Source organism: Hyperolius riggenbachi, chromosome 9, assembly GCF_040937935.1.
Source record: "Hyperolius riggenbachi isolate aHypRig1 chromosome 9, aHypRig1.pri, whole genome shotgun sequence".
NCBI classification, from domain to species: Eukaryota; Metazoa; Chordata; class Amphibia; order Anura; family Hyperoliidae; genus Hyperolius; species Hyperolius riggenbachi.
Genome location: NC_090654.1, coordinates 265,581,708 through 265,609,091, shown reverse-complemented (window position 1 = coordinate 265,609,091; position 27,384 = coordinate 265,581,708). Strand labels below are relative to the sequence as shown.

The 27,384-nt window shown below is 44.9% G+C and overlaps 1 protein-coding gene across 2 annotated transcripts in view; it reads left to right on the top strand.

Annotated features, from left to right (window-relative positions):
* Nucleotides 1-27,384, top strand: part of FLVCR2 (FLVCR choline and putative heme transporter 2) — a 62,828-nt gene that overhangs the window by 17,781 nt on the left and 17,663 nt on the right. The window contains exons 8-11 of one of the 2 annotated variants that reach the window (XM_068254507.1): nt 5,906-6,011; nt 12,691-12,802; nt 13,892-13,947; nt 24,729-24,792. In XM_068254507.1, the coding sequence (XP_068110608.1) occupies nt 5,906-6,011; nt 12,691-12,802; nt 13,892-13,947; nt 24,729-24,791 (337 nt within the window). In that variant the 3' untranslated portion in view covers nt 24,792. The remainder of the gene's footprint in view (nt 1-5,905; nt 6,012-12,690; nt 12,803-13,891; nt 13,948-24,728; nt 24,793-27,384) is intronic. The other variant, XM_068254506.1, reaches the window with a different exon arrangement.

Below are 27,384 nucleotides of genomic sequence, written 5' to 3'. Positions count from 1 at the left end.
TCGATGCCAGTCAGGGTCTACTGCGCATGCGCAGTAGACCTGGATGATGTCACTGAGTCACGTAACGGAGCTCACTGCGGCTGAACGGCAGACCACGGGAGGACAGCGTGGGACTTACACGTGTTAATGGGGCGTGAGGAAGCCCCGGGTAAGTACCACAACTGGGCTGTCTGTCTCGAGTCCCTTTAACCACTTGCCGACCGCCCACTACCCATGGGTGTCAGCAAAGTGGCATGCCCAGGACCGCCTAACGCCCATCGGCGTCGGCTGCTTGGGCACTGAAAAGCTGGGGATCGCGCGCATCCGCCGGCATTAGGCTCCGCCCACCTGCGACGTCAATCCGCCCACCAATTAGCAGCGCCGGCGGGTTGTTGACCCCCGATCTGCCGCATAGTAAGCGTATAATATGCTTATATAATATGTTTGCACCCAATCACCCCCCTAATCACCCATCAATCACTCCCTGTCACTATCTGTCAATGCTATGTTTTAGATTCGGTCCAAAACTGCCCCTGGGGGCTCCTGATCACCTCCCCACACCCTCAGATCCTCCCCAGACCCCCCCACCCCCCTGTGTACTGTATACATCTATCCTCCCCTGTAATCGCCCACCCCCTATCACCACCTGTCACTGCCACTTATCAGATCAGACCCTATCCTGCCCCTTGCGGGCACTTTATCGCCCACAGACCACTCAGATCACCTCCCAAGTGCATTGTTTACATCTGTTCTTACCTCTAATCACCCACTGATCACACATCAATCACCACCTGTCACTGCTACCCATCAGATCAAAGCCTAATCTGCCCCTTGTGGGCACCCAATTACCCGCCCACAACCTCAGATCGCCCTCAGACCCCCCCCCCCCCAACCCCAAGATCACCTCACCAGTGCATTGCTTCCATCTATTCTCCCCTCTGATCACACCCTGATCACCTATCAATCACCCTGTCACCTCCTGTTACTGCTACCCATCAGCTCAGACCCTAATCTGACCCTTGCGGGCACCCAACCACCCACCCACACCCTCAGATTGCCCTCAGATCCCCCCCCCCCCCCCGATCACCTCCCCAGTGCATTGCTTGCATCTATTCCCCCCTCTAATCACACCCTGAGACACCCATCAATCACCTCCTGTCACCCCCTACCACACCTACCCATCAGATCAGGCCCTAATCTACCCCCTGTGGGCTTCTGATCACATGGCCAAACCCTCACCCGCCCCACCTCAGTGACAGAATTTATTTTTTCTGATCACTGCTGGTCTCTGACTTGTGGCTGAGACCAACAGTTATGCCACACAATACGCAACCGCCAATCCAAGCAGCTAACATGCCCAGCCTTTTTTGGTGGAAACCACTCCAAGTTTCCGAACGTATTATTTTTTTGGGGGGGCCTTCTCCTTAACATGGGTCTAGTTAAAAAGAATGTATTGCGGTCTTATTGGTCTACGCACCCAATACATCCCATGCCCATGTTCTCTGCTGCCATGTCCAGGTCACGATTTGAGAACATCCTGCACTTCCTGTACGTAATTCAGAGCCAATACAACCTGTCATCTAAGAGGCCACCCTGCTTATGACCGGTTCCAAAAAATTCAGCCCCTCATAGACCACCTGTCATCAAAATTTGCAGATACTTATACCCCTGAACAGTCATTTTAAGGCATTTGGTTTCCAGACTACTCCTCACGGTTTTGGGCCCCTAAAATGCCAGGGCAGTATAGGAACCCCACAAGTGACCCCATTTTAGAAAGAAGACACCCCAAGGTATTCCGTTAGGTCTATGACGAGTTCATAGAAGATTTTATTTTTTGTCACAAGTTAGTGGAAAATGACACTTTGTGAAAAAAACAAAAACCAGAAATCAATTTCCGCTAACTTGTGACAAAAAATAAAATCTTCTATGAACTCGCCATACTCCTAACGGAATACCTTGGGGTGTCTTCTTTCTATAATGTGGTCATATGTGGTGTTCCTATACTGCCCTGGTATTTTAGGGGTCCTAAACCGTGAGGAGTAGTCTAGAAACCAAATGCCTCAAAATGACCTGTGAAATACAGTGGCTTGCAAAAGTATTCGGCCCCCTTGAAGTTTTCCACATTTTGTCACATTACTGCCACAAACATGAATCAATTTTATTGGAATTCAACGTGACAGACAAAGTGGTGTACATGTGAGAAGTGGAACGAAAATCATACAAATCAATAACTGCAAAGTGGGGTGTGCATAATTATTCAGCCCCCCCTTTGGTCTGAGTGCAGTCAGTTGCCCATAGACATTGCCTGATGAGTGCTACTGATTAAATAGAGTGCACCTGTGTGTAATCTAATGTCAATACAAATACAGCTGCTCTGTGATGGCCTCAGAGGTTGTCTAAGAGAATCTTGGGAGCAACAACACCATGAAGTCCAAAGAACACACCAGACAGATCAGGGATAAAGTTATTGAGAAATTTAAAGCAGGCTTAGGCTACAAAAAGATTTCCAAAGCCTTGAACATCCCACGGAGCACTGTTCAAGCGATCATTCAGAAATGGAAGGAGTATGGCACAACTGTAAACCTACCAAGACAAGGCCGTCCACCTAAACTCACAGACCGAACAAGAAGAGCGCTGATCAGAAATGCAGTCAAGAGGCCCATGGTGACTCTGGACGAGCTGCAGAGATCTACAGTTCAGGTGGGGGAATCTGTCCATAGGACAACTATTAGTTGTGCACTGTACAAAGCTGGCCTTTATGGAAGGGTGGCAAGAAGAAAGCAATTGTGACCAGAAAAAGCATAGGAAATCCCGTTTGCAGTTTGCCATAAGCCATGTGGGGGACACAGCAAACATGCGGAAGAAGGTGCTCTGGTCAGATGAGACCAAAATGGAACTTTTTGGCCAAAATGTAAAACGCTATGTGTGGCGGTAGACTAACACTGCACATCACTCTGAACACACCATCCCCACTGTCAAATATGGTGGTCGCAGCATCATGCTCTGGGGGTGCTTCTCTCCAGCAGGGACAGGGAAGCTGGTCAGAGTTGATGGGAAGATGTATGGAACAAATAAAGGGCAATCTTGGAAGAAAACCTCTTGGAGTCTGCAAAAGATTGGGGCGGTGGTTCACCTTCCAGCAGGACAACGGCCCTAAACATAAAGCCAGGGCAACAATGGAATGGTCTAAAACAAAACATATCCATGTGTTAGAATGGCCCAGTCAAAGTCCAGATCTAAATCCAATCGAGAATCTGTGGCAAAATCTGAAAACTGCTGTTCACAAACGCTCTCCATCTAATCTGACTGAGCTGGTCTCTAGATGTGCAAAGCTGGTAGAGACATACCCTAAAAGACTGGCAGCTGTAATTGCAGCAAAAGGTGGTTCTACAAAGTATTGACTCTGGGGGCTGAATAATTACGCACACCCCACTTTGCAGTTATTGATTTGTAAAAAAAATGGAATCATGTATGATTTTCGTTCCACTTCTCACATGTACACCACTTTGTATTGGTCTTTCACGTGGAATTCCAATAAAATTGATTCATGTTTGTGGCAGTAATGTGACAAAATGTGGAAAACTTCAAGGGGGCCGAATACTTTTGCAAGCCACTGTATCTCTGTAAATGGACGTGTGTGTGTGTGTGTGTGTGTGTGTGTGTGTGTGTGTGTGTGTGTGTGTGTGTGTGTGTGTGTGTGTGTGTGTGTGTGTGTGTGTGTGTGTGTGTGTGTGTGTGTGTGTGTGTGTGTGTGTGTGTGTGTTAAAAAAAACAAACAAAAAAAACCCTCATTGGGGCCCGTTGCACACCAAAACACGCTAGCAGATCCGCAAAATGCTAGCAGATTTTTAAACGCTTTTTTTTTTATTTTTATGAGGCGTTTTGCGGATTGCTGCTGCGGATTTCCGCCTGGCAAACCGCTCTGATCTGCCCCTTTTCAGAGCGGTTTGCGTTTTTCCTATACTTAACATTGAGGCAGAAACGCCACGTAATCCAAAAAATGCCTCACCCCGGGAGGATTCCTTTCTGCAAAACGCCAACCGCTGTAGTGTGCACACCCCCATTGAAATACATTACCCTAGCGAAAAACGCTCAAAGCCGCTCTGTGTGCCCAGCCCTAACAGAGATTTCTCCCGTCCAGCATGGGTATGTGTAAAAATGCAGCGACACCACACGTGTGACACTTTTTTTTTTGCAGCCTAGCTGCGCTAAGGGGCCCAAAGTCCTATGAGCACCTTTAGGCTTTACAGGGGTGATTACAATTTAGCACCCCCCAAAATGCCAGGACAGTAAACACCCCACAAATGACCCCATTTTGGAAAGTAGACATCCCAAAGTATTCAGAGAGGGGCATGGGGAGTCCGTGGTAGATTTAATTTTTTTTTCTTTGTGTCCGTGTCATTTTCTGCTAACTTGTGACAAAAAATCAAATCTTCGATTAACTCACCATGCCTCTCAGTGAATACTTTGGGATGTTTTCTTTCCAAAATGGGGTCATTTTGGGGGTATTTATACTATCCTGGAATTTTAGCACCTCATGAAACATGACAGGTGGGCAGCAAAGTCAGAGATGCTTCAAAATGGGAAAATTCACTTTTTACACCAGTTTGTAAATGCTATAACTTTTACCCAAACCAATAAATATAAACTTATTGGATTTTTTTTTTTATCAAAGACATGTAGCACAATAAATGTGGACAAAAATGTATATAGACATTTTTTACTTTATTTGAAAAATGTCAGCACAGAAAGTTAAAAAAATATCTTTTTTGACAAAATTCATGTGTTTTTTTGATGAATATAATAAAAACTAAAAATCACAGCAGCAATCAAATGGCACCAAAAGAAAGCTGTATTAGTGACAGGAAAAGGAGGTAAAATTAATTTAGGTGGTAGGTTGTATGACCGAGCAATAAACCGTTAAAGCTGCAGTGGTCTGAATGGAAAAAAAGTGTCTGGGGTTTTAAGACTGCAGTCCTCAAGTGGTTAAGGGATCAAACCCACTAGCAGCCTTTTCTAAGCCCTAGTGATTTGAAAAAGCTTTTGCTAATACAATGCTATGGATGTTTTTTTTTTTTTTTTTATAAAATCACACCTTGCTCAAGTGGGATCACACCCATAGCATTACATTAGCAAGAGCTTTTCAAATCACAAAACACTCAGAACAGCGCTCCTAGTGGGTTACAGGCATAAAGGAGACACCAGGTGAAAATAAACTGATAAGATAAACCGTTGCATCTATCTAATGAAGTTGTTTTGTTTTGCTCCAAGGCTGGTGTAATTTGCTTGGTGAAGACTCGTTGTAAAACAAAGGGACACCAATCTTTGTTCATCTATTTTTGGACAATTTGACATTAGTTCATATTTTGTCTCTTGGTCTACACATTTCTGAGTATTTATCAACAAAAATGCGTTCTACATATTCACTAGGGATGGTCAATGAGATGCTAATAATTCCAAATGTATGCAAATACTATGCTAATTTTGTTAGAATGTATGCAGCTTGGAAATTGAACAATCAAATGTAGCAGCTGCGTTTGGTCTATTTGTACAATGTGCAAAATTGGCCGCATGCCATTGGCAATGCCTAATTGTTAGTATTTCTTTTTAGATACTGGTACTTGTAAGCAGGGCTGTGGAGTCGGAGTCGAGGAGGCGGGGCAATTTTGGGCACCCGGAGTCGTGGTTTCAGAAACTGAGGAGTTGGAGTCGGAAGATTTTTGTACCGACTCCACAGCCCTGCTTGTAAGATGAAGAAAATACCCAAACATTTCACTGCGGTGTTTACATCAGTCCTCCACAATCTGAATTCTACTACCTCATTGCAGAGTCTGGTACCTTTCTTGGGGGGGCCCCGGGAACCTTCCAGAACTGAGAGCCATTCTGTGGGTGCACTGGTTACATTAGATTTCTTTGGATCTTCCAGGTTCTTTATGACTGGTTATCTTCCCCTGGGCTTCGAGTTTGCAGCAGAACTGACCTACCCGGAATGTGAGGGAACATCATCCGGGCTGCTCAATGTCGCGGCTCAGGTATGTGGCTGTCGGCTCTGGAATGTGCTTAACAGCTCGGTGTGTGCCTTGGGTGCCTCGGGTGTGCGCACCTCTGCTTGGTGCGTGTGCGCATCTCTGCTTGGTGCGTGTGCCTCGGTTGTGCGCATCTCTGCTCTGTGTGTGTCATGGGTGTGCGCATCTTAGCTCAAGTATGTGTGTTGCGAGGAGATGACCACAGTTAAAGGACCTCTGTCGCGAAAATCTTAACATTTAAAATACTTGTTAACATATACAAATAAGAAGTATGTTCCTTACGAAGTTAAATTGGCTATAAATTACTTTTCTCCTATGTTGCTGTCACTTACAGTAAGTAATAGAAATCTGACATGATCGACAGATTTTTGGCCTAGCCCATCTTCTCATAGGGGGTTCTTAGGGTTTTCTTTATTTTTAAAAGCACTTGGTGAATAGCAGTTGCTCTGTCCAACTGCCAAAAAAGTGTACGGTGAGCAAGGAGGCTGGCCAGCATCGCTATATAAATCTTTTTCAGGGAGTGTATAAAGAATAAAGGCCATGCTGAGAATCCCCCATGAAGAGATGGACTAACCCAAAACCTGTTGGTAATGTCAGATTTCTACTACCTACTGTAAGTGACAGCAACATAGGTCATTCCCAATCGATTACAGCCTGAAGTCTCTCTGAATTCTTCGTTGTGAAACCGCATCCGCTGCTTTCCCACCAAATGTAGTGTGCAATACGTAATAGCCTTCTGGTGTACTGTAACGATTGGTGTCAGCAAAGGCAGAATCTGATTATAAGGTGATCTGCAGAATCACCTATAATGCTGGTATATCAGAAGGCTGCCGTGACAACAAACACAGAAGGTGTAACAGGTGTAGCCACACACAAGAGATGTATAAGGAATAATGCTTGGTGCAACAGTTATGCAGATAGCTCACCAGAGGAGCTGGTGATTACTATCAGTAATGTAAGCCTCACCAGAGGAGCTGGTGAGCACTTATCAGTGCAGGAGTTATTACCAGAGGAGCTGGTGTACGATAACAAATACAATAGTTCTCAGCAGAAGTCCTCACCAGAGGAGCTGGTGAGCACTAATAGTAATAACCTCACCAGTGACAAGGGCTCACTGGTGAGTAGAGTAGTCAGATAGATCGGTTCGTCAACAGACAGACAGATTACAGTACAGAATGGACAGGAAAAGGCAGAACGTTTTTCAGGCAAAGTTTGGCTTTAAGGTCAGATGGGCAAAGGTACAAAATCAGGAGACAGAGACAGAGTGTTAAACAAGCTGAGTTGGCAACAAGACCAGATAGGCTGAAGTACAGAATCACTAAGAGTAAGATAGGTCAGAGCTAGCCAGAGTCATACACAAATAATACACAGTAATAGTACAATTTAAACTATTAAGCAGAGCCTAAGCTTAGTGTGAATTCCCAGCTCCTGCCGGTTCTAACACACTAGGGAACTGACTAAGGTCTGAGCGCTAACACAAAGTATTCACGACAGCATACAAATTGCAAGTGAAGCCGAGAGGCTTAAGAAGCGGAGGAGACCCTCCAGGCACGCCCCTCAGCCAATCAGGAGAGGCGAGCGTACTCCCTGACGTCAGCCGACCAGCTGGTCAACTGACGCGCCTCCTCCTGGCATAAAGCTCCTGACGGTAAGCATGCGCTAATGTGCCCCTGAGAACAGTAGAGACACGCGTCCCTGACGTACTAGACGCCTGGGACGCGGAAAACCTGGCAGGCAGGGACCCAGTAATGCCCGCGGTGGACCCACCATCCACCGCAGCCGACAAGTGGCTACCACCCACACCTGTCCTCGGCATGCTAGACGCCCGAGGCACAGCGAGACTGGCAGGCAGGGAACCATCAGCAGCTGCGGTGGAACTGCTATCCACCGCACCTGACAATTCACTATTAATTACAAGTACATGGCATGTAAAGCAACAGTACCATCCATGGCAATCAGAGTAACGCATCAAAAATAAGAGTCCAAGCTTATCCCTTATAAGAAATCCACCATAGTGTCTGGCCATTCAGTCTGATTACAAAATAAATCTTTACCCACATGCATTCACAACTACCAGTAAATCTGTCTTATCATTCAGCCTTCCCTGTAACCCCTCCCATGAATGTATGGCCACCTCCATACATCTGAACACCCAGCGACAAGGGAACTATGAATGACCATGGCATCTCCCTGTGCGCCCTTTCACACCCGGGCGGTTCGGTATTTTTACTACACCCCACCACCGGGCAATGAAAGTCTACGGAGACTTTCAGGGCCTGTTTCCACTTGTGCGGTGCAAATTTGTTGCAGAAAACGCTAAAACGAATTTGCATGCAAATTCGTACACGTTTGTATGCGAATTCGCGTAGGTTTCCGCATAGTTTTGTAAGTATGCGAATTTAACCATGTCAGTGCCTGTGTGCTTTTACATTGCTTTTAGGCAAAAACGTACGCAAATTCACATGGAAAATTCGCATAGCGAAAATGCATGCAAATTTCCTATTACATTGCATGCAAATTCTGATGGCTCTGCTGTGCAGATTTACTATCTGCATTTACTATCATTGGCTATGCGGATCTGCATGTAGAAAATGCATGCAGATTCTCTATAGTGGAAATGGGCCCTCATACTTCCATGTTACGACGCGACGGAAGTGATGTTTTTGTCGATGCAGGGATTTTACTGACGTTGCGCATGCGCCAAAGCACATTTTTACAATGTTTCCGTGCACGCAAGCGCTCGTCACTTCCTGCTTGGCCCAATGGCAGATGGGGAATACCGCATAGTAAAGCGGTATTCCCAGAAGGCCTGTTTCTGGCGGTGCGGCGAAAGTGACACACTGCATTGTTGCCGCCATTTTACAGTGTGGAACCAGCCTTAAATGTTAACTCGTATGGTGTGTCTTCAGGAACAGTCACATGTGGATTATTCCACTGGCAGTATAATAGGCTGAGAAGAAGGTCCAGTGACCACAACTCTCTGCTCCATCTCCAGCATTTCATCCACCAATGAGAGCCTCTGGTTATAACTGCTCTACCATAACCTTATCTCCCCAAACCCCTCCCAGGTGTGACAGAAACCCCACCCACCTATGTCATCATTGTCTCACAGCCACAATGCCACGCCCGCTATCGCTCAGCAAGTACAGCATTCCGGAAACTCCAGTGCAGAAATCAAACGACAGTTCAATCACTGCAAAACATGTAATACTTCATCCCCATTGTGGAGGGAGGTCAGGACTGACAGGATGGGGCAGGAGGCTCCCCAGTATTGACAGAATGAGATGAGAGGCTTCCTGCCAGTGATGGGATAGGGCAGGAAGCTTCTCGCTAGTGACTTAATAATGCTGGAGGCTTCCCAGCGGTGACTGGATGGGGCAGGAGGCTCCCAGCGGTGACTGGATGGGGCAGGAGGCTTCCCAGTGGTGACTGGATGGGGCAGGAGGCTCCCCAGTATTGACAGAATGGGATAAGAGGCTTCCTGCCAGTGATGGGATAGGGCAGGAGGCTTCTCGCTAGTGATTTAATAATGCAGGAGGCTTCCCAGCGGTGAGCAGTGCATAGTGGTGAGGCACATATTGATCTCTAAAAAGTTAGCCTGTGTTAGGCCACATACACACATCAGACCATAGTCTTTGGAAAATGAAAGATCACAGACCAATCTTACCACCCTTCATGTAGTATGAGAGCCATATCTACACAGTCTATTCTATGGAGCTGAACTCCCCATCAGATAGAAATCTTTGCAAGATGCTGCACACACAGATGCTGTACAGACACAAAAGATCAGTATCTGCAAAAGGTCTGTTCCTGCCAAAGATCCGTTCCTGCAAATTGCAATGATAGTCTATGAGATTTGCAGATCATCATACACACCTTGTTTAACTGACATTCATCTGCAGATCAATCATCTGCAGATCTGAAAATCCATTCTGGTGGATCTGATCTGCAGATGAATGTCTGTTAAACAAGGTGTGTAGGAGGATCTGCAGATATCATAGACTATGAATGCATTTTGCAGGAACGGATCTTTTGCAGGAAGAGATCTTTTGCAGATACTGATCTTTTGTGTCTGTACAGCATCTTTGTGTGCAGCGTCTTGCAAAGATTTCTGTCTGATGGGGAGTTCAGCTCCATAGAATAGACTGTAAGTATGGCTCTCATACTACATGGAAGGGGGTAAAATTGGTCTGTGATCTTTCATTTTCCAAAGACTATGGTCTGATGTGTGTATGAGCCTTAACAGGCTGCAGTGAGTGGTTGGTGCCGGCTTCTGATCAGGTGTTTTATAGAAGACTGATGTGACATTGGCTGATCAGGGCGTTGTAGACAGACAAGAACTGGTTTGGCAGCTACACTAGCTAGGAAATGCATTTGCCTTTAATTATTGTAATTTGCATGGTGCAGGTGTCCTGTATTGTTTGCTGTAGTTCCCTCCCAGCACAGTGACACCCCCCCCCCCCCATGGTTTCCCTCACTGCAGCTCCCTTATGTATCTGGAACAACTGTGCCCCTATGCAGCTTGAGGTGCAGCACTGCTGTGTGTCCAGCATAGTACAGCACTTGTGTATGGCTGGAAGGCAATAACTGACTTTTGTCACCGTTCAGCAGCTTGTTGAGGGCCAGTATTTTCGACAGCTCTGCCCAGATTCTCTCACACCTCTGAAGAGGCCCTCACTCCAGTAGATAATGCACTAAGTCACATGACATGATGACCTGTGCCTACCTATCTGAGCCGGGCCACTGGAAGCATGGAACCAGACACGCGCTGCATCCAGCCAGGGGTTAATGACTGCAGGGCGTAGTTAACATTCCATAAAGTGTAGACAACAGTCGGTGGCTTTGTACTACGACTGGCCAGAGATCTCCAAACCTCTCAGCGAAATTGCTGACGGTATTTACTCATAATGCCCTTGGCTGAAGTCCCGCGGAGAGCAGCTTAGGTCACAAATCTGAAGGCCACCAATGAGGGTGATGGGAGGAGTGGGCAGCAATATTCTGAGACAACGCTGCATACTAAAGGTCCATACACACATCCAATTTTTTTTTATCTGTAGATGACTGCCCAATTTTACCACTGCCGTGTAGTATGAGGGCCAACAGGTTTACAATACTAATGCTGGCTACATTGACGATAAGTCTTTGAAAAGTGAAAAATCAAATCTGCCAATAATCTTTGTAAAAAAAAAAAAAAAAAAAAAAAGTTAATAAAAGACCTCAAAAGATCCAGATGAAAGATAATTATCTCTCAATCTTTCAGATCCATCACGGTGGATCTGATCTGCAGATGACTGTCCATTTAAACGGTGTGTATTAGATACCCAGATTTTAGACTATGAAAGCATTTTGCAGGAACTGATCTTTTGCATGTGTACAGCATGTATCTTTAAACCCAGCATTTTGTCTTTGCTATAAAACATTATTTACAGCATATTATATGCAACCAGCATTTTTTTTTTTTTACTAGACCAGCATTTGAAGGGTTACACACAGAGCTTGAAAGTTCAGTGCCGTGAAATGTGAACACTTATCTTGTGTTTACTTAAATGTGTCAAGTGAGGAATGTGACACACTCTCTGACTGTGAAGAAGCAGCTCAACACAGACAGAGAAATCATGTCTGCCTTCAATACATAATGAATAAAACCAGTTATTAATAAAATGCAAAATCGGCTTACAAAGCAAACTGTACTTTTGGGAACCTATAATTTCTAAATGAATAATACTTATGCACAAATGCAAATATGATAACCATATGGCATATAAAACATAGGAAAACATGTTTTTATTGAATATTATGTCAGAGTTTTAAACTTCTTTAAGGTGCCCATACATGGTACAATTTTTATTTTCTTTTTTCCGATTATTCAGTTAGATCAAATATCAAGATTTTTCCAACATGTCCGATCAAATTTTTTTTTATTGAAATAACTGTATTCGATCAGTGTCAATGCTACTCTGGCACCAATTCCAGCAGTCCAGGGAAAAGTAGACTTTGCTGTGATGCTGGAACATTTTTAGACTTTGCTCTCGATCTGCAGTAGCCCCTCCTTATGGGGAGGTGTCCAAGATCTGCCATCAGGAATATCTGCAGTAACCACTACAACTCTGTAATAAATCATGATGCATGCTGGGATACCACTCACCAATTATTGCTAATACAAATCTATGAATTTAAAGACTGGGAGGAGCCCTGAATCAATGAGGACATTGGGCATCCAGCTGTCTCAGTCTCAGTATGCTAGGTACACACGATGCAATTCTCTGACAGACTTACTGTCAGATTAAATAGTTCCAACGTGTCCAATTTGATTTTCCATAGAAGTGAATGGAAAATTGATCGCAAATCAGATCGAACATGTTGGAAATGGCTGCATTGTGTGTACCGAGCAATACACCTCCCCATTCCTAATGACACTTGTTCCACCCTTATTGGCTACACTTATTGTCTTTTCCAATCCTTTCATTATTGTACAGCATTCCAGCCTTGGTTGCCATGTGAGCCACTCAATATTTGGGGGGAGGGAACAGGTGTTTGTTGTGCATGGTTGCTGATATTGGTCAGGGCTTTTAGGTGGTTTATCGTTGGTGTGTGGCCAGATTGGAATTCATGATGTATTAGTGAAAAGCTACCCCCCAGGGGTGGAGACAGTTCAGCTTCTCTTACCTTCTTGTCTCTACTGCAGGTATTCGGTCTGATCTTCACCATGGCTCAGGGGCAGATCCTGGACAAATATGGAGACCAGGCGGGAAACCTAATGCTGTGCAGTTTCCTGCTGGTTGGTGCTGTTATCACTGGTATGTCCTCTGTGTAAGATGCACCGCTGTCCCCCCCCCCCCTCCCTTCATATGAGAGGTCCACACCCCCTGCCTCTATACTGCCCTGCCAGGACCAGACTTGTACTCTTTACCACCCAAGGCCACTGTCACTGGCTGACCCCCTCCCCCCTTCCTGCTAGTATAGGTAGCCTGATGACCCCCCCCCCCACACACACACACACACACACACACACACAGTATAGGTAGCCAGATAACTCCTCCCCATTTCCCTCCAGTCTAGGTAGCCTGATGACTCCCATAATCCCTCCTTTTCCCACCCCTCCCTTTCAGTATAGGTAACCAGCTTGCCTTCACACTACAGCAGCCATCAGTGCCATTCATTTCTCCAGTGCAGAAGCTTCCTCTTCCTTTCTGTCTCCAAAGCTGCCCAAGTCCAAAGCCACCGGCCACAATGCAATCGTGCACAGAGAGCAAGGTGGCTGCTGCACAGGCAGCTAGCAGCAGAGTACCACGGTCAGGCGCTCGCCTGATCTCCCTGAAATGCTGCACCAGTTTAGCCTGCTGCTTTGGTGCCCTTCCTCCTGCGGAGCCCTAGGCCATAACCTAGGTGGCCTTGGCCTAAATCCGGCCCTGCCTCCACCCTTTATGTGAGGATGACACTCCCTTCCTCTAAACTGCCCTACCCTCACCATTCATATGTAACACTGACACCCCTTTCTCTGTATCGCCACCCTTCATATGTAAGGACATCTCCTTCCTCTACTGCCCTACCCGTCTCACTTTATGTGTGAGGATGACACCCCTTCCTCTATACTGCCCCACCCTTCATATGTGATGCCGACATTCTCTTCTTCTACTGCCTCATCCCCTTCATTGTGAGGCCAACACCCCCTTCCTCTATACTGCCCCACTTGCCATTTCTTACACAGACACCTCCTCCCTTCATATGTGAGGCTGACATGCCCTCCTCTATATTGTCCTGCCCTTTTCCTCCTTATATGACGGCCACGTACGCGCACACACACCTTTCCTCTTTATTTTTCTGCCCCAACCTCCTCTCTAATGTCACACTGACATCTCCATCATCTTGCTTTACTTGCCTTGCAGGGTTTATTAAGGCAGACCTCCGCAGACAGAGAGCCAATCAGGAGGCACTCCATGCTGTAAGTATTTCTGTTCTTGTGTGTTCCAGATGTGTTTTTCATCTACACAGCTAGTCTGGTTGAAAAGACAGCTGTCCATGTTCAACTAGAAAATAAGGTAGATCACTAGCCTGCACCCTCACATATCCCTAACAAGGCTTGGGCCAATTAACCAGGAGCGTGATCACAAGTGACACACGCATGTGCAGAAACTGTCACCCTGATGGGTTGGTGAGCCACTACAGGCCTGAGAACAGGACCGTGGAGCATTGCAGACCTGCGGCGAGGGACACACACTTCTATGGGCTGGAAGAGGTCCCAGGCAAGTAAATTTCTGAACTTAATTTTTACCTTGGAACTCCTTTTACATGGGTGGGAATCCTTCCCGACTCCAGATGGTGGATAAATCCCTAGATCAACACCACTGTGAATTGCCTAGTAATTCTAGCCATGGATGTTTTCAAAGCCCCCTTAGATACAGATGTATGGTAGAATTTTCCATAACTACTTTCTGTGGTAAAATATTCCAGATTTGCACCTAACTTACTTTAAAGAACCCCTTCTAAATTGATGGCAAAGCCTTTTTTTCCCCTCATGGCGTAGATCACGCCCCCTAGTCCTTCGCACAAATCTAGGGACAAAAAGCTCATCTGCCAAACCTTTATATTACCCTCTAATGTATTTATTCCTCTGAATTAGATCTCCTTTAAGCCCGATACGATTCTTTGCGTGATTCGATTACGATTCTATTTACGATCCGATTAAATCCGACATGTCTGATCGGGATTCAATTCGCCATTGCGAAACAATGGCGAATCGAATCCCTATCGGACATGTCGGATTTAATCGGATCGTAAATGGCATCATAATCTAATCGCAGAAAGAATCGTATCGTGTAGATGGGGCTTTAGGGTAGTGTTCTCCCAACCCTATCCTCAAGGCCCACCAACAATGCATGTTTTGTGGAAATCTATAGAGGGAGTTAGGCCTCCTTTCCACGAACTGTTGAGCTGTGTGCTCAGCAAGCAGTTACCAGGCAGCAGTCAGCAGTTACCAGGCAGCAACAAGCAGTTACCAGGCAGCAGTGAGCTGTTGTGAGCGTTTGAGAGGCATTTCACTGCCTGTAAACAGTTTTTGGAAAAGAGGCCTAAATCAGCTCTGCTGAGACACTAATTATCTCACCTGTGCATGTTTGGGGTTTCCTGCAAAACATGTACTGTTGGTGGGCCTTGAGGACAGGGTTGGGGAACTCTGCTCTCTCTAAAGGTAGCCATACACAGAGAGGGATGTATTGCCCGCCCATTACTGCACACAGATTTTGAATCGATTTCAGCTTGAAATTGATTCACAACCTGTGGAGCTGCCGCCTGCTTCAGTTACAGGTCATGGCCTTATCAGTTTTGATTTTATTTAGTTTTCCCTTCACTCCTTCCTGTGTTAAGTACTTTAAAGAGAACCCGAGGTGTGTTTAAAGATTGTTATCTGCATACAGAGGCTAGATCTGCCTATACAGCCCAGCCTCTGTTGCTATCCCAAACCCCCCTAAGGTCCCCCTGCACTCTGCAATCCCTCATAAATCACAGCCGTGCTGTGAGGCTGTGTTTACATCTGTAGTGTCAGTCTCAGCTGCTCCCTAGCCTCCTGCATAGCTCCGGTCCCTGCCCCCGTCCCTTCCCTCCAATCAGCAGGGAGGGAAGGGATGCAGGCGGGGACTGGAGTTCTGCAGGAGGCGGGGAGAGCAGCAGACTGACACTATAGAGATAAACACAGCCAGTTCTGACAAGCTGTTTGTCAGCAGCGTGGCTGTGATTTATGAGGGATTGCAGAGTGCAGGGGGACCTTAGGGGGGTTTGGGATAGCAACAGAGGCTGGGCTGTATAGGCAGATCCAGCCTCTGTATGCAGATAACATTCTTCAAACCCACCTCGGGTTCTCTTTAAAAGAAACCTGTAGGGGGGGAAACTTACCTCTGGAGGGGGAAACCTCTGGATCCTAATGAGGCTTCTCCATCCTCTGCTGCCAGCCCAAACAGTCTCTAAGGAAAAGCATGCTGTGGTGCTGGTGCACTAGTGGATTATCACTCAGGCGGAAATAGCCGAGCCAGAATGGTCTGCTCTACCATGTGGGCGGTATCTGCTAGTGTGCCTGCGTGAGGTGCTACAAAGCATTTTGCTGTAGAGCCTGTTGACTACCACGCTTGCGTGTACTTTTGGAGGTCTCGGCACTGGAATGGATAGGCTGGGGGGGGGGGGGGGGGGGTGGTGGTGGTAAAACTTTTTCAGGATCCAGAGGCTTCTCCCTCTCGAGGTAAGTACCCACCAGGGGCATTTTCTTCCTTGCAGGTTTACTTTATTATTTAAAATGGAATGTTGGGACCCTTTTGCATCTTTAGTATGCAACAAAAAATGTTTCCCTTGTGAAAACAGAAGCAAAGCAAGCATTCAAAAGCTTGGCCCTACTTTATCTCCCAGCAGCCCTCAGTGTTGGCTTGAGGGAAACATTGGTTGATGTGGGCTGCTGTGAGGAATGCGATTGGTTAGTGTGGACTGACATGACGAACGTGATTGGTTGGTGTGCCCTTCTGTGAGGCATGTGATTGTTGTGGGGTGATGCAGACACTGCTGGCCAAGGCTGGTGATGCAGTGACATAGGACGTGCATAGAGGTGCTGTGACCAGAAGGAAGTACTTTACCCCCAAGCATTATAACCAAGAGTAATTATTGGAAGGTAGTAGAGGGCAGGGAATATGTATGTTCCTTTTTTGTTTTTTTGTTTTTTTTCTTTTTGCCTCAGATCGTTCACATGCTCAACTAATGAATACATCACTTCATTGCCATGCTCCCGAGTTGAGCTGAACTTTCATCATAGGTTGGCATTTTTTAATACAAAATTAATACTGTTTAATAGTACTCCTTTCTGAGGCATACAAAAGTAACTTTCACTCCTGCACATCCACTCACCCACAAAATTCCATACCTACAACCATATATCCTTCATCCATTCTCCAATCATCCAACCCCGTGCACCCCCCCCCCCCCGCCCGCCTCTCGACTTATCCTATTCAATAATCTCCCACCATATCAATCTCCACCTATCCAGAATTTTACTATTGGTTCCTTCGTCATTCTCCCACCCCTCTAATTCCAGGAACCTTCCCATTTCCGTAATCCACTCCCCTAGATCCGGGACATTTGGGTTTTTCCAGTTACAAGCTATTATTTTTTTAGCCACCGTTGCTGCGGGGAAAACCCAACTACTGCTGTCTCCTAATCCAAAAATGGTTGCCAATTCTGTGAATTTACAACTTTTGTTTGACTTTCTACTACAGAAGGATTCTATATCCAACCAAAATTTATGTAACTTAGGGCATGTCCACCACATATGCTTCAAATCACCCCTATCAGTGTTACATCGCCAGCATAAATCATCTTGATTTGATTTAATCTTCGCTTTTCGAGCCGGGGAGATGTACCATCTTGCTACCAGTTTATAGTTGACCAACTGATACCCAGGGTTTTGTACTAACCAAATGTTATGAAATATTTTGTCCCAATCCAGAGCATGTGTGGAGTCCAGCTCTTTAACCCACCTGCTACAGAAGGGAGGGAGAGGTGGATCCAAATGCTGGCTTATAAATGTATATAGATGGGAAATAGATTTTTCCCTCTTTATAGCATTGGAGAAACACTTCTCAAAAAAGTTTTGTTGTTTTCTAATCATGCCCCCGACTTTATCAAGAAAACTTGTTAATTGACAGTATTTAAAGTATTTTTCTTTCTTTTTGCCTTTATCTAAATCCCATATTTTGGAATCGATAATCTCTGATAGCGTTGTTGTCGGCATAAACAAGGAGTCCTTAAACCAACATTCATCCAATCCAGGTCCGAAATCTGGATTATTTCCCAGAGTCATCAGAGGGGAGATTTCTTTTTGGTAGTCGCCTTCCAGTAATTCCACAAAGGACTGAAGAGTGGGAGTTAAAAGAGGGTGTGATGTTCCTTGTACAACCTTCCTGACCGTTTTAGGGTGCCAGGATTCTATCTGGGTGAAATCTATGATTTCCCTCTCACTTCTCGACCAAAATTTTTGATGAGAAGCTATCCTGATGTCCAGAAGTCTATCGAGTTGTATGCTCTTATAGTAATATTGAACATTTGGAACCCCCATACCACCCATATCCTTGGAGCGACATATTGTTCTAAAAGCAATTCTATGTTTGTTCTTTCGCCAAATAAAGTCCCCGAAAACACTATGCCATCTTGCAAACCAACATTTAGGGACTGCTATCGGAAGATTCTGCATAACGAAATTAATTTTGGGAAGAATTTTCATTTTTATAAAATTGATTCTGCCAATGGCGTTCAGGGGTGCTCCTTCCATTGCATTTAAAAGATGTATACCTTCATTCTGAATAGACACATAATTTTCTTTGAAAAGATCGTCGCTATTTTTGCATATGTTTATCCCTAGGTATTTAATTTTCTGATTTGTGTAGTTAAAACTGTACTTATTTTTAATCTCTTCTAACAAACCCTGGTCACAACCCAGGTTTAACAAAATTGATTTCTCATTATTTATTTTGAAGTTTGAGACCTTACAAAAATCCACTAGAATATTGTAGACCTTGTCTAATGAGAGTTGGGGGTTGCTTAGAGTTAGCAACAAGTCGTCTGCGTAAGCCAGAATCTTATTTTCATAATCCCCTATTTTCCATCCCAATACCTCTGTATCATTCTGTATAGACGAAATTAAAACCTCCATACACAGATTAAATAGTAGAGGAGAAAGGGGACAACCCTGTCTGACCCCATTATTCATTGTGAAAGGTTTTGACATCAACCCATTGATCTTAACCCTAGCTTCTTGATTTCGATATAGTCCCATAATTCTATCGATGACAATTTCCCCGAAACCATAAAACCTCAGTGATGTATAGATGAAAGGCCTGGCTATTCGATCGAATGCCTTTTCGGCATCGATTGCTAATAAAACTGCTCGGTCATCATTATATTTAGCTCTAAATTGAAAATTAATTGCTGCGAAGATGTTATCACGCATATGATGACCTTTCCTAAAACCGGCCTGCTCTTTACCTAGTATATTATCCAATATTTTTTCTACTCTTAATGTAAGTATTTTCGCATAGATCTTCACATCAGTATTAATCACTGAAATCGGCCTATAACTTGAGCAATTTTCTAAATTTTTTCCCTCTTTAGGGATTACTGTGATTGTCGCCAAGTTTCCGATACACGAAAAGGGTTCTTTACCATTATCTTCATTCATCATTTTACATAGACTCGGAGTTATTTTATCCTCAAAGAGCCTATAAAAATCGGCTCCAAAGCCGTCCGGTCCCGGGCTTTTTTGACTCTGCAAAGTATGAATTACATCTTTAATTTCTTTTTCGGTAATTGGGGCCTCAAGTTCCTCTTTTTCCTCAATCCCTAACTGGGGAAGCTGCAGTGGACGAAAATAATTTGCTAATTGATCCGGGGTCACGTTTATATTTTGATTAAATAACTCTCTGTAATACTCGACAAAAATATTTCCCATGATGCTACTATCGAAGCAGATATCCCCTTTACCATCACGGATTTTCTCTATATAATTGCGGTTCTTTTTTTTTTCGGTTAGACTTGCCATAACTTTCCCCGGTTTATTGATGCTAATCACGTAGTCTCTTTTCAACCGCTTGTACTGATTACGGCACTGGGAGTTTAACAGGGAATTCAGTTCTTGTCTGATACTAACAAGCTTTGTAAAATTTGATTCTGTGGGAGACGACTTATGAACTTTTTCAGCTTCTTCCAGAGCTAACATCAAGTTTTCAAGTTTCTGTTTTCTTTCGAATTTGATTCTGCCTGCCTGAGCCATTAGAGCGCCCCTTATTACACATTTGAAACATTCCCATAAGGTACGAGAGGACGTAACTGAGTTTTCGTTCTCTTTAAAATATAGATCAATTTGATCGTCTATCGTCTTTTTAACCCCGGGTTCTTTTAGTAATAACCCATTTAAACACCAATGAACCTCTTTCCTAATTTTTTCGTTCCATTTAATAGTCATAAAAACCGGGGCGTGATCAGAGTAAGTGATACAGCCAATCTTCACGTCAATTATATCAAGCAGATTTTCCTGTTCCACAAGGAAGAAATCCAACCTTGAGTAGGTATTATGCACTGGAGAATAGAAAGTGAAATCCAACTTTTCTTGATTATAAATTCTCCATACATCGACCAATTTCTTATTCCTAATTTTGTCTACTAGCCTCTTTATTTGTTTTTTTCCAATGCTGGATTTTTTTTTAGAAGAATCCTTTTCCGGGTTTAATACTACGTTGAAGTCCCCGCCTATTATTAATCTACCTTTTTTCAACTCCCAAACCTCATCTAGATGTTTTCTAATAAAGGGGCTTTGTCCTTTATTGGGGGAATATATATTTACCAAAGTAATTAATTGATTATCCAGTTTGCCTACTACCATCAGGAATCTTGCCTCCTCATCCCTTTTTATTAACTCAATCTCAAAATTTAGCTTGGAGGATATCACAATCGCTACTCCTCTCGATTTACCCACAGTTCTGGAGTTAAGAATCCATTGGTTATATTTTTTGTAATGTTTACCTGGATTAAAGTTTCCCCTGAAATGGGTCTCTTGAAGAAAAGCAATATCAATGTTGTTATTGCTAAGTTCGCTTAAAATCCTGCCTCTTTTCATGCCAGAATTTGCGCCTTTAACATTGATTGTTTCAATTCTAATATAATTCATCTTCCTTTATTATGGTAATTACAAATAAAAAACAAGTACCCCCTATAGTGAAAGCCTACGTCATACCGGGCGGGAATTATGGTCGGTGTCCAGGGCTTTACATACAAACTATCCTCTCTATGTTTCATAACCCATTCATACCTACACATCCTCTGTGATCCTTTGTTTTCAATTCCACCCAATCGCTGTAAAAGCGATCCGTTGGAGGAATAAGTCCCCTGGACTCCCTCAAACAACTGAAACCTCAGTTGATTAGGTAACTCCTGCCTTAGGAGTTGGGTCCTCCCCCTCCCCTCTCCCCCTCCTCCCATCCATCTATTTTCACCTCTGGTAAGTTGAATTTAGCCAGGAGTGGCTCAATGGGGTCCCCATCCTTTAGCGTAAATGTAGTGTTGGCTATAGTAACTGTCAATGATAGGGGGAAACCCCAACGATAAATACCTCCCTTTTCTTTAATACTCGCAAGTATAGGCTTCAGCATCCTTCGTCTCAAAATAGTTCTTCTAGATAAATCATTATAGAGCTCAATCTCATGGCCATTAAAGTCAATGTTACCAATTTCTTTTGCCTTCCTCAGAATGCCTTCTTTCTGGCCAAACGAGTGTACACTACATAACACATCTATCACATTACCCTTGTCAGAGGGTCTTGCCTTGCCAATTTTATGTACACGATCTAACTCAATTGTGTCTGAAGCATTTTCACCCAGCAGGTCTTTGAAAATCTGAACTGCTGTAGGCAGCAGTTCCCTATTCCCTAAATCCGCCGGGAGGCCTCGAATTTTTATGTTATTTCTCCGGCTCCTATTTTCTAAATCATCAATTTTAGTTGTCACGGAGTTCAACTGCCTTTGTTGAATATTAAGGCTATTCTCTTGCGCCTCGTTTGTTTTTTGATTTTTTTCTATCTTGGCTTCTAGAGAATCTATTCTAGAGGTCAGGTTAACTATGGCTACCTGCAGTGGTTTAATCTCCTCTGCGATCGTATTTTTTATTGTGCTTTGAATTGTATTGACCATAATTTCTTGCCAAGACGCGGAGGCCTCTTTAAACCAGTTTTTTAATTGTATGTCGACCTCTTCTTTAGTGGCAAAGACTTGTCGATCATTTCCTGATCCCGCTTGAGCCTTTATACCTGTGCCCTCACAGTATTCCGCTATCTTTTTATAATGTGATGAAATATCTGTAGGGGTGATAGAGCCTGCTGCTTGAGCAGACAGTGACATTTGTCTTTGCGGAGTTCCCAAAACCTTTGAGGAGGGATCCAGGTGGTATTTCTTGTTCTCTGCTGCCATTTCCAATTGTTGCAGCTGCGGCTGAGAATTAGGAACAAAACCGTAGTTGCTTAGTTCTTTATTATTTTTAGCAGTAGAGTTTTTTACTCTGTGCCTGGTTGCAGTGGCCATGCAGAAAGCTTGTAAATTGAAAAAGTCAGGTGTCTCTCGAGATTAACTAAGCCCCATAAGACCTCCGCTGTAATAAACCACAATAAAAGAGAGAAGTGAAAAAAAAAAACAAAAAAAAAAAACTCAGCGATCTGATCACCCTCCTGATCTAATCACTTTTATCTAGAGGCAATACAGCTGCTATCTAGTGGCTCCCTATATCTATGTCTATATTATGTTTATACTATATGTCAATATCTTATATGTCTGTGTATGTCTGTATTGACCATTAATCAATCAGCAGAGGTTAAGCAGACGTTAAGAGCACAACCTTCTTATATTCACTGCATGGATGTAGAAACAGCCAGCCCAAACATACTTCCAGATGTTCACTGCACAGGGATCTCACTATCAGCCGGGGCACACAGGGTCCTCACCACCTGCCAGGGCATGTCAGGCAGACAAGCAACCAGACAGTCATGGACATCTGTAAAAATTGGGAGCACACCACACCATACCGCTCCACACTGTAGCCCACAGATTCACCGCCCAGGCACACCACGGATCAGAGAGCGTACACCCAGCAGGCAACAAATCACAGCCTTAATGAACAGAACAGAGTCCCAGCAAAACGTCAAACGTCCACCAAGCGTCTGACAGACGACCGCATGGCGCTTCTAGCTTGCAGCGCTTACTCCCGCTGACTCACCAACCAGCAACCAGCAGCTAGCTAGCTACAACGTAATCCAATCCAGCACAGCCCTCGTCACCCACACCACCTCCGGGCAGAGGAAGACTACAAAGGTTATAATCAGTTCAGTTCAGTTCAATATGAATATGAATATATGAGTGTACTTAGCTTTGGTATGGATATAGCTCTGAAACACCACGATCCCAGTCCTTAAGCCGATGCTTTATCCCAGTCCTTAAGCCGATACTGGCATCACCCGACAGATGAGCGGACTGGACGCGTTGGCGGCAGGCGGTGAAGGGCGGTGGAGGAACGGGTGGAATCCAAGCATCCAAGCACGTCTATGCGAATCACTGCGGAGGGTATGCTGGGGGATAAGCTGAAATGTAGCGAGAGATCAGCAGGGTCACAGCGGGTCACAGCGGGACCGCAGCAGGGGTTAACCAGAGAGGCTCTCAGCGTGATCTATGAGGCAGTGTCAGGGAGGCTAGCATCGGGAGCAGACGGGAGAAAGGAGGGAGGAGAGAGAGACACCCTCATCAAACGGCCGGAAGCGGATCTTGCATCATTTTTTCCCAAACCCCCCTAAGGTCCCCCTGCACTCTGCAATCCCTCATAAATCACAGCCGTGCTGTGAGGCTGTGTTTACATCTGTAGTGTCAGTCTCAGCTGCTCCCTAGCCTCCTGCATAGCTCCGGTCCCTGCCCCCGTCCCTTCCCTCCAATCAGCAGGGAGGGAAGGGATGCAGGCGGGGACTGGAGTTCTGCAGGAGGCGGGGAGAGCAGCAGACTGACACTATAGAGATAAACACAGCCAGTTCTGACAAGCTGTTTGTCAGCAGCGTGGCTGTGATTTATGAGGGATTGCAGAGTGCAGGGGGACCTTAGGGGGGTTTGGGATAGCAACAGAGGCTGGGCTGTATAGGCAGATCCAGCCTCTGTATGCAGATAACATTCTTCAAACCCACCTCGGGTTCTCTTTAAAAGAAACCTGTAGGGGGGGAAACTTACCTCTGGAGGGGGAAACCTCTGGATCCTAATGAGGCTTCTCCATCCTCTGCTGCCAGCCCAAACAGTCTCTAAGGAAAAGCATGCTGTGGTGCTGGTGCACTAGTGGATTATCACTCAGGCGGAAATAGCCGAGCCAGAATGGTCTGCTCTACCATGTGGGCGGTATCTGCTAGTGTGCCTGCGTGAGGTGCTACAAAGCATTTTGCTGTAGAGCCTGTTGACTACCACGCTTGCGTGTACTTTTGGAGGTCTCGGCACTGGAATGGATAGGCTGGGGGGGGGGGGGGGGGGGGTGGTGGTGGTAAAACTTTTTCAGGATCCAGAGGCTTCTCCCTCTCGAGGTAAGTACCCACCAGGGGCATTTTCTTCCTTGCAGGTTTACTTTATTATTTAAAATGGAATGTTGGGACCCTTTTGCATCTTTAGTATGCAACAAAAAATGTTTCCCTTGTGAAAACAGAAGCAAAGCAAGCATTCAAAAGCTTGGCCCTACTTTATCTCCCAGCAGCCCTCAGTGTTGGCTTGAGGGAAACATTGGTTGATGTGGGCTGCTGTGAGGAATGCGATTGGTTAGTGTGGACTGACATGACGAACGTGATTGGTTGGTGTGCCCTTCTGTGAGGCATGTGATTGTTGTGGGGTGATGCAGACACTGCTGGCCAAGGCTGGTGATGCAGTGACATAGGACGTGCATAGAGGTGCTGTGACCAGAAGGAAGTACTTTACCCCCAAGCATTATAACCAAGAGTAATTATTGGAAGGTAGTAGAGGGCAGGGAATATGTATGTTCTATAGTGAAATTTCTGCTGCAGGAAGTGCAAGCTCCTGGGCTGCAGACAATTAGCCGGTGCACGGTGGCTGCATCACTCCATAGCGTCCAATCACATGCAGCTGTTTATAGGATAAGGCTGAGTGCGCCATCTAGTGACAGCTGATGTTGTTGCAGCCTCTGACGGAGAGTCCCAGTCTGGCCATTCAGTATGGTTCAGTAAGTGGTCACACCTCTTGAGGTAGGTACTGCACTTTCCACAACGAAATCTGCACAGCATTTGCTATCCTGGCTCAGAAATTCATGTTATGTAAAAAAAAAAAAATCAGCACTATAATATCCCAAAGAGTGAGATTAGACTAGATGGAAATAATCAATGTATATCTGAATAATGGTGCAGTGAGTGGCTCGGCTATTCAGACAGCAGTGTAGCATGCTAACATGGATGTGCCTGGCATGTCTGATACAGCAGAAACCAAGGCTACAATACCACAACATTAAACATCTGTATTTTATATTTACAGCACTTAAAAAAATATGTAAATCCAGAGCAAAAAAATATTTTGATAAATATTGGTATAGACTTTTTACTGGGTTTAGAGCAGCACCCATCAACCGGAAGATCAGGTAGCGTGCCTCAGCTGACAGCTCTCCACACCACTGGAGCTGATACTTGCAGGAATCCACTTCAGCAGGCTCCACCAATTTAAACGTAATCACTTTATTATCTCATATGGGTTAAAAGGCAGTCCTACAACGACAGACCGCTGTTTCAAGCCTCATGCTCTTTGTCAAGTTGTCAAAACTGCAATACATAAAAACACCAAATCCCACACAATATATAGCAGACGTTAACCAATCAGAGTGTGTTGTTTCAAACCATCCAATCATGTACTGTCACGTCATAGGAGGACCTGATGGGAAACTTCACCAAAAGGAATAAGTCCCTCCCAGCGTACAAAATGACCAATAACAATCCAGATAAGTTTTACTGCAAAATAAACAAACTTTTGTACATAAAAAGGTACACTAGTGTAAATAGCATACATTACCTAACAAGATAGGAGGAAATACATTTCAGCGGTCTGTCGTTGTATGACTGCCTTTTAATCCATATGACATAATAAAGTGATTATGTTTAAATTGGTGGTGCCTGCTGAAGTGGATTCCTGATAAATATTGGTAGAATATCATATATGCTGCATTCCTCCTTTCCAGGAAGATAGTACAGCTGATATCATGTGACCATACACGGGACTGTCATACATGTGCTGCAATCTGTGTGCAGGGGAATATAATGGGACAATACATGGGATTGTCATACATGTACTGAAATCTGTGTACAGGGGGTATTCTGTGACAATACACGGGACTGTCATACATGTGCTGCAATCTGTGTGCAGGGGAATATAATGGGACAATACATGGGATTGTCATACATGTACTGCAATGTGTACAGGGGGTATAATGTAACAATACACGGGACTGTCATACATGTGCTGCAATCTGTGTACAGTGGAATATAATGGGACAATACATGGGATTGTCATACATGTACTGCAATGTGTACAGGGGGTATAATGTAACAATACACGGGACTGCCATACATGTGCTGCAATCTGTGTACAGGGGGTATTCTGTGACAATACACGGGACTGTCATACATGTGCTGCAATCTGTGTGCAGGGGAATATAATGGGACAATACATGGGATTGTCATACATGTACTGCAATGTGTACAGGGGCTATAATGTGACAATACACGGGACTGTCATACGTGTGCTGCAATGTGTACAGGGGGTATAATGTGACAATACACGGGACTGTCATACGTGTGCTGCAATCTGTGTTCAGGGGGGTATAACATACCATACTAAATACAAAAGGTGTTTGTGCACACCAAGTCCAGAGGGTTGTGTATTCATGGATAAAGGTTTTATAATCAATGGGTTCCTCCTGAGGTCTCCCAACAAAGTGAATATGAACTTTTAGCATATTTCTTGTGACCGGCAATCCACTGCACTGTGGCCAGCGGGATCGCCATACAGGGCAGGGGGTGTCACTCTTTAGCAAGCTCCACATGTCAGACAGCGTGTTTCAACACAACTGCGAGAGTCTTTGCCCCAGGTCACCTCCGATCCTCAGCATGTTTTGTCTAGTCCTCAGTGCAAGGCTACCAGCAGAAATTTGGGCGCCCCTCACACATCATCAGACCTTGGGGCATGGCGGAGCGGTGGGCATGAGGAGAGCCCACTAAACATGCCTGCAACCCCCCCTCACCCCCGGTTTTATTTTCTACTAAGGTATCCTTTAATGCCAGTGCGTTGAGGGCTCACTCTAGTGTTGGTAGTTTCCCCTTGATGGTGGCCTTGCCTGTGGGCCACCACACAGTGCGATGTGGCCACACCTTAGCGCAACGTGTCCCATCCTTAGTGTGATGTGATCATTGGTAGATGTAATCCATTGGACAAGAGATGTGAAATCTTGTGTTGCTGGGTCGGGAAGAAGTCAGCAGATCTATATGGTTCTCACACACTGGCAGCTCCTCTGGAACCCGGCTGTAGGGTAGACTAGAACAAGAGAAACACAAGAGAGGAGGAGCGCCCTGTCGTGTGATAACGTTTTATTTGGAACAGTGTGCAATTAAATTTACACTTACTGTGCTAAAGTAAAAACAAGTGTGCCAATGGGCATTAAAGCCGTCCTGTATGTCCTGGGTGGGTGCAGCCTCAACAGCCGTGGCCAACAGCCGTTCGTGGACTCCATGGAGGGGAGTTCTGGAAGCCTTATCGCTGGACCTCAGTTTGCTGGTGGTGTTATGCATTTTGGCGTT